At 45.8% G+C, this 8,483-nt stretch overlaps 1 protein-coding gene across 1 annotated transcript in view; it reads left to right on the top strand.

The window, feature by feature from the left end:
* Window positions 1-5,838, top strand: part of LOC121585906 (transforming growth factor beta-2 proprotein) — a 36,364-nt gene extending 30,526 nt beyond the window's left edge. The window contains exons 3-7 of the mRNA XM_041902221.2: window positions 1,513-1,645; window positions 1,746-1,856; window positions 2,591-2,759; window positions 3,112-3,265; window positions 3,643-5,838. Coding sequence (XP_041758155.1) covers window positions 1,513-1,645; window positions 1,746-1,856; window positions 2,591-2,759; window positions 3,112-3,265; window positions 3,643-3,801 — 726 coding nt within the window. The 3' untranslated portion in view covers window positions 3,802-5,838. The remainder of the gene's footprint in view (window positions 1-1,512; window positions 1,646-1,745; window positions 1,857-2,590; window positions 2,760-3,111; window positions 3,266-3,642) is intronic.
* Window positions 5,839-8,483: the final 2,645 nt, after the last annotated feature.

Here is an 8,483-nt window from a genome sequence, read left to right on the forward strand (position 1 = left end):
GCATGAATAATACTATGGTGGTGTTCCACAAAGATACCACTTTTTGTTTTAATCCCCTAAATTTTACCACTTCAGACCAGTGTGAAATAGATTACTAAATGCTTACCACTAAATTACTATATGCCATACTTGAGCGTACATGCGTGCACACACACACACACACACACACACACACACACACACACACACACACACACATTATGAAGCTCAGCATGGGCCTGTTAGTAATGTGTGAGTCAGTAGTGTCGGGAGCCGGGTGGCTCATGGATCAGTCCAGCGTTATTTGTGAGTGGAGAGAGGAGTGTGGAATGCAGAGCGGTGATTTAGACCCGGTGCTGAGTGTCCGGGGGCTGCGCTCCAGCCCAGCCAGCCCAGCGTCTACTGCCTCCACACAGTGTAGGGCCTTCGGCACCAGCCCATTCCCAGGGCGTGGTAGTGTTTATGTCCAGCCAGGGGAATGACAGGTGGCCTAAACACAGCTCAACATGGAGGATTTTCTCACGCAAACACAGGCGATTGAAAGCGTGTGAGGGAGGATGGATAGAGCCGGTGCAACCAGGGAGAGTTTCTCCAAGGAGATCAACTGATAACCTTCAGTAATACATTCAAGTCGTGCTGTACATGAACTGGACACCCAAAACCTTATGCAGATACAGAGTGGAATTGAGCCTATCATAATGATGTATTCTTCAGAGATACAGTGATACTATACATTATCTACTGGGAAGGTTTTCTCTTTGCCATGACTGTTGAGGAGTGATCGGGCTCTGAGATGGTTCACTCGCCAGGGCCTAGTGAAGACTAGCCAGGGCCTAGAGGAAAGATAGCTAGGGCCTAGATAAGTTGAAGTAAGTAGCCATCCAGGTAGATCGGCCCCCAGCTCTGTCTCTCATCTCAAGAGTTTATAAGCAATTGGCCCCAGTCTCTGTAGGCTTACTTTTCAGAGGTTTTGACTGGTCTCAACCTCTCTTTCCTTTCTCTCTCTCTCTCTCTCTCTCTCTCTCTCTCTCTCTCTCTCTCTCTCTCTCTCTCTCTCTCTCTGCCTCTCTCTCTCTCTGCCTCTCTCTCTCTCTCTCTCTCTCTGCCTCTCTCTCTCTCTCACCTTTCCCCTACCTCTTCTCCCTCCCTCTCTCGCTTCTCTCGTTAGGCTTCCTTGTAGTAGCAGTAGATCTCAGTGGTGTAGCAGACAGTGGTGGAGTAGAGGAGCAGTGTTTTTCACATTAAGGAGAGCATGGCCAACATAAATACATGGTTATGAAGGACAGCAGAATAACAACGCTCTGTCCGGCATCTGTTTCCGGCCCAGCTTGGCTCCTCCTAGACCTGCTCAATCAATCAGGGAGAGAGCAGTCTGGGAGACTGGGGGGACAGGGGGGACCACTACCAGACCCAAGTAACTGAACCAGGAGCGACTTCTGGGACACTTACCAGAGTTTCCCTCCAGGTTGTTCTCGTACATAGGACTTGTGTTGTGCATGTGGACTCACACGTGCGCTTGATGTGTTTTCACAGATTTTGAGTCACAAGGACTTGGCGTCCCCGACGCAGCGCTACATCGACAGCAAGGTGGTGCGCACGCGCACGGAGGGGGAGTGGCTGTCTTTTGACGTGACAGAGGCAGTCAGTGAATGGTTGCTTCACAGAGGTAGGACCTCCTATACTACAGCAGAATCACTGATCATACGTGATGCTGAAATCTCATTGGCCTGTTGTGGATGAACAATCCTGTCTATTTTTCCCCCCAGACAGAAACAGTGGATTCAAGATCAGCTTGCACTGTCCGTGCTGCACATTTGTGCCCTCAAACAACTACATCATCCCCAATAAGAGTGAGGAGCTGGAAACCCGCTTTGCAGGTATGTATTGGACAGGATATGTGTGTTACTCTACAGGTAAACAGATGCTATTTTAATTTGACCAGTTTCTCACAGCAGGAAAATAATCCTGCAGCAACAGGACATTTGAATTATTATGGACATTTTTGAAGGGGTTGATACATTTTTTGTTCGGGCAAATCAAGTGACATTTTTAAGTGAAAATTACAAACTTTAGAAGGCTTTTTAAACCTTGAACAATACAGTTTTCATTTCCTGCTGCGCAGGAAAATTCTCTGCGACAACAGAGTGGTCAAATTAAGGTAGAACATCTGTAAATTGAGAGGTAAAGGCAGTACATTGTATTTTACTTTTATTCATATGTAGCTAACTGACATTAATAGTTATGCAACAATGTGTTTGGCAAGTGTAAATAAGAAGTGCAGTAAGTAGCAGATATGCAGTTTGTGTGATTCACTGGTACAGATGATATTGGTTGTGTCCCAAATGGCACACTAGTTACTATATTGTGCTCTACTTTTGACCAGAGCCATATGGGTCCTACACAGATGTTCTATCTTAATTTGATCACTCTGTTGTCGCAGAGAATTGTCCTGTGCAGCAGTAAATGCACATTTTAGTGTATTCAAGGTTTTAAAAAGCTTCAAAAATACGTAATTTCCACTTTAAAATGTCACACTTGATTTCCCCCTAACTTGATTTGACATTGTATGTACATGATGGATATTGATGATATGTATGTGTATGATTGACAGGTATAGATGACAGCTTCCACCACAGCGGAGACCTGAAGGTGTATAGGAAGCGGCGCCACAGCGCCCAGGCTCCCCACCTGCTCATGATGCTGCTGCCCTCCTACCGCCTGGAGTCCCAGCACAAGAGCCACCGCTCCAAACGAGCCCTGGACGCTGCCTTCTGCTCCAGGTACTGACCCCTACTGACTCCACTGATCCTCACATGTTCCCGACACCCCTCTGCTGGCGGGAACTCAACACACACACAAGCATGTGCGCATGCACACACACACACACCTAATAGATACTGTACATACCTAGTAAATCGTTACCTTCTCTGTCAGCAGCTCACCCTCTCAGTGACACACATACACACTTGGCAATTGTTCTTATTGCAGAACTCTCTCCGCTCACAGCTAAGCATGTATTCACTCTCTCTTACAAACACACCCACACACACACATACAAACACACACACGTGTGGCTCCCACAGAACCGTATCCATCCCTCACTCCTAACGCTCTCTGGCTTCCTACACACAGAAATGTCCAGGATAACTGCTGCTTGCGGTCGCTCTACATCGACTTCAAGAAGGATCTGGGCTGGAGGTGGATCCACGAGCCCAAGGGCTACAACGCTAACTTCTGCGCCGGGGCCTGTCCCTATCTATGGAGTGCTGACACACAGCATTCCAAGGTGAGAATTCAAGGGTCAAAGGTTAAATAATCCAAAGGGATTGGTTTAGAGCCAGCAGAGGTCTGAGTGGTGGTGTAGAGCAGTGGTGAGAGTAGCAGTGTGGAGTAGCGGTCATTGTGGCAGCATTGTGCAGTAGAGTTCTTCTGTAGATCGTCTCATTCCTCTGTAGAATAAGGTCTGAAATAAGAAAAGTATTGGCCCTGTACTGTTTCATTCAGGGTCACCTCTAGCCCTGGTTTCATTGGCTCTGTGTTTCGTTGCGATAAAGAGATCATTTTTATTTTATTTTATCGTTTCAAGCAGCACTGGTCAAAGACCATTTCCTTTGTCAACATCAAGCCTCATACTTTACCTCTGTGTGTGATTCTTCACTACAGGTGCTAGGCCTGTACAACACCATCAACCCGGAGGCGTCAGCATCGCCCTGCTGTGTGTCTCAGGATCTGGAGCCTCTCACCATCCTCTACTACATCGGCAAGACCCCCAAGATAGAGCAGCTCTCCAACATGATCGTCAAGTCCTGCAAGTGCAGCTAGGGACTGTTACAAGGCAACACACATTCAGTCACACACATTCATACACACGTGCATATTCAGTCACACACATACCCACTTGCATACACACACATTCAGTCACACACACGTGCATACACATATGCACGTGTGTATGCACCTACCCACCCACACGTACACACACACACACATACACACATTCTTCGACAAACACATACTGTACATTCACACAGTCAGTCACACTATCACTCACCTGCACTATTGTACAGACATATTTGATCTCCTACAAGCAAGTTGAAAAGGTGCTGAGCAGGTCTAGGTACAGAAAACATGTCTCCCGAAACAACCATGCACACACACACACACACACACACACGGGCGAACACACACACACACACACAGCTGTGGCTTTTGTACAGGCGTGCCTGTGTTTTTGTGTTTAGAAAGGCCCTGTCAACATGCCTCACCTCACACACTTGTGACGCAAGAGTATGACAAACACTGGAAAAAAGTATAAGTGTCTATATGTGAAATAATACGTCTGAGAAACAAAGACGACCCCCCCGTTTTCAACATTCAAAGCCATCTCCTTGTTTTTGTTTGTCTCGTTTTTTCATCCTTTTGAAACGATTGTAATTTTCTATTTTGTTTAGATTTCTGATAATTGTATTGCCTATTTAAAATCCAGTGTTTTATGGTTAGCACCCAACTCGTTTTCAACACTCTCTCGTGGTGGATGAATCCACTTCCCAATGTCAGTTTACTAATATGTTATAACATAGTAACGTTGTAATCACGTCCCATATGCTGTTTATATGTGCTGTAACAGCCACGTAAGGCAGAAAGAGGCTAGGAGACTTTAAGAGAGAGAGAGCGAGAAAGAAAGAAAATAGGCGCACCTAGTATGTCTACCTTTTCAACAGAGACTCATCCTCACACAGGCATACTCATAAAAACACACACACATCCCACACCTTGCAGCAGGCAACATATTCAGACTGTTGGAACGAACAGTCCTGACATTTCGATAACAAAAAAACGAAACTACAAAAGTGTCCCAAAGTAGTGTTGAGTTCTGTTTACCTTGTCTACTGAATCTTGAATTCTTTCGGAAGCTCAACAGTGATAGTGGGTTCGATCCCCGGGACCACCCATACACAATAATGTATGCACACATGACTGTAAGTCGCTTTGGATAAAAGCGTCTGCTAAATGGCATATTAATTATTATTAAAATAAAAGGTACAGGAAAATATGTGATTCCATCAGCTACAAGCTACACAAGGGAAGTGATGTCATCATGAACACACATTTAACAGAGATTTCTGTGGATATGTTGGATTGTTCTGAGTAGAATTAAAGGTAGAGTGGTCGTTGTCTATATGATACAGTTGTATGGGAATGGGGAGGTATAGTAGTTAGGGAGCTGTAGTGGTGTTGTAGTGATTATTAGAGAGAAGGGATACAATTGGTGAGAATGGACAGTAGATGTGACCTGGTTCAGAGATTCTCCATAGACCTATGAGACTGTTCCATTAGGTCTGAGGTTACTTTAGGTCAAAAGGTCATATTTACAGGTGTGCAGTATCTATGGACACCAGCGTTGTGTCTGCTCATTCGCATCCGAAAAGCTTTGTCTCGTCCGCCTCCCTCAAAGTGTAAAGCCATTATTCAGTCATAGGTTTTTGTCATTTGTAGGAATAAAAATTGTTGGATACAAAGAATTGCACTGACGCTATTTTGATTCTACCTTTTTTTAACCTTTTTTATTAGTCGTTACTTCCCCCTTATTAAATGAGGAGTGTTGATGATGTGACTTAGATCAGGAAGTGTAGGTGACAGTACCCCGCCCCTAACCCCACCCCACTTTGGGCACCCGCGGCAGTGGACTTCCTGGAAAACTAGGAAGAGGAGCGAGGCACCAATATTGTCATGATAGAGCTTTTATTTTTCGTTGTTGTTGTTTATGATGATCATGTTTTTGTTGTTGTTGACCCACTATGATGTATTGTAACACATTATTGTTGTGGTACTCTAGTGGTAAATAAATTATTTAAATTACAAGGGAATAACGCAATTTGCCTTTTCTTTTTGCTGTTAATCTGTGTTAATCGAAGCGTGATATTACGTAAATGTTATCAAACCTTGAGAGAGATGTTGAGAGAGAAGTTTCCAAAACAGATTTATTTATTTGCCACTCCCATTGAGAAAAACAATAACAGTATGATTTTCTTATGCTGCATGAGTGTGCTGTCATTTTCATCTCCAACAAAAGCACTGAATGCATTTCTCTCTATTTCGTACTGTGAAAAGCTATGGAGATAAGCTAGAATGGCACGTTGTTAGTACTCCATGAATATACATTTACAGTATTTGTCAGAATGTAATAACTGTCCAGAAGAGTAACTGCCAGAGATTGACTGAGAAGGGAACGAAAAGGAGTCTGCGGGTGAGGAGGAAAAAAAGAGGGAGCGTGTGCACAGATAGGGTGCTGGAAAGGAAAGAGAGATGGAAGGAGTATGAACACTATTAAAAAGATGTGGGAGGTTTGAGTCAGTTTGTTCTGGTATGATGCTTCTCACCTTGAGAGTGAGAGGGAGACAGGCAGGCAGCCCAGGGAGAAATATGACATGGCAGACATCTAAGTAACCGCTGAGATAAATAAAGACAGTGTGGTCCCAGGCAGAGCTGGGCTTTCTGTGTGGTAACTAAGGAAGACACACGCACACACCCTCTAGGCCAACCTAGTGCCTGGCTCCACTCTAAAGACATCTGGCCCCTCATAAAACATGTCTCAACATCTCTGCTGGACCCAACGAGACTCTGGCATCATCTGAGCCTGAACCAATGGGGGGTCAGTTCTATTCTCAAATGATCACGTTGGATACGACTGCAATGTACAACACATCGTTCTCAATGCATTTTATGCACGCTTTCAAAACAACAACATCGTGGCGGGTGTGAGGGCCATCACCGACCCAGAGGAATGGGTGATCTCGCTCTCCGAGGACAACGTGGGAAAGGTCTTTAATCAGGTCAACACCCGCAAGGCCGCGGGCCCCGACGGTATTCCAGGGCGCGTTCTCAGTGCATGCGCAGAACAGCTGGGAGGCATATATATTCACAGTAATTTTCAACCTCTCCTTGTCCTAGTCTGTAATCCCCACATGTTTTAAGATGACCAGAGTCATCCCTGTTCCTAAGAACTCTAAGGCTTCATGCCACAGTGATTACTGCCCTGTAGCACTCACTTCTGTAATCATGAAGTGCTTTGAGAGGCTGGTTATGGCACACATTCACTCCACCATCTCAGACACCCTAGACCCACTCCAATTTGCATACCGCCCCAACAGATCCATAGATGACACAATCTCAATTGCTCTCCACACTGCCCTCACCCACCTAGATAAGAGGAATACCTATGTAAGAATACTGTTCATTGACTACAGCTCAGCTTTCAACACCATTATCCCCTCCAAGCTCGTCACCAAGCTTAGGACTCTGGGCCTGAACACCTCCCTCTGCAACTGGATCCTGGACTTCCTGACGGGCCGACCCCAGGTGGTAAGGGTAGGCAACATCACCTCCACCACATGACCCTTAACACAGGGGCCCCACAGGGGTGTGTGCTTAGTCCCCTCCTGTACTCCCTGTTCACCCACGAATGTGTGGCCACGCACGAATCCAACACCATTATCAAGTTCGCTGACGACAAGACGGTGGTAGGCCTGATCACCGGCAACAATGAGTCAGCCTACAGGGAGGAGGTCAGTGACCTGGCAGTGTGGTGCCGGAGAAACAACCTCTCCCTCAACATCAGCAAGACCAAGGAGCTGATCATGGACTACAGGAAACGAAGGGGTGAGCACGCCCCCATCCACATCGACGGGGTGGCAGTGGAGCAGGTAGACAGCTTCAAGTTCCTCGGTGTCCAAATCACTAAAGACTTAAAATAGTCCAGACACACATGCACAGTCGTGAAGAAGGCACGATAGTGCCTCTTCCCCCTCAGGAGGTTGAAAAAGTTTGGCATGGGCCCTCAAATCCTGAAAAGGTTCTACAGCTGTACCATTGAGAGCATATTGATTGGCTGCATCACTGCTTGGTATGGCAATAGCACCGCCCTCGATTGCATGGTGCTACAGAGGGTGGTGCGGACAACCCAGTACATCACTGGGACTGAGCTCCCTGCCATCCATATCAGGCAGTGTGAAAAGAAGGCCCGGAAAATCGTCAAAGACCCCAACCACCCAAGCTATAGACTATTTTCTCTGCTGCCGCATGGCAAGAGGTACCGGTGCATCAAGTCTGACACCAACAGGCTCTTGAACAGCTTCTTTCACCGAGTTCACCTTGTATCTTTATTTACCTTTTATTTCAATATTTGCACTGTCTCTGTGCACACTCACAGGGCCCTACACACTCACACACACTGTCACTCCGACACACACACACACACAAACACTCACTCCATCATTTTCTCACTCACACATAATATGCACATACATTTATACTGACTGTACACACCCACACACCCACTCACATGCAAGCTGCTTCTACTCTGTTTATCTTATAAACTGTTGCCTAGTCCCCTTACCCCTATACATATCTACCTCCATCACTCCAGTATCCCTGCACATGTAAATATGGTATTGGAACTGACTTTTTAAATATTTCCTGCATATGGTATGCTTACTTACTTACTT

Source organism: Coregonus clupeaformis, unplaced genomic scaffold (genome assembly GCF_020615455.1).
Source record: "Coregonus clupeaformis isolate EN_2021a unplaced genomic scaffold, ASM2061545v1 scaf0596, whole genome shotgun sequence".
Classification (NCBI taxonomy): Eukaryota; Metazoa; Chordata; class Actinopteri; order Salmoniformes; family Salmonidae; genus Coregonus; species Coregonus clupeaformis.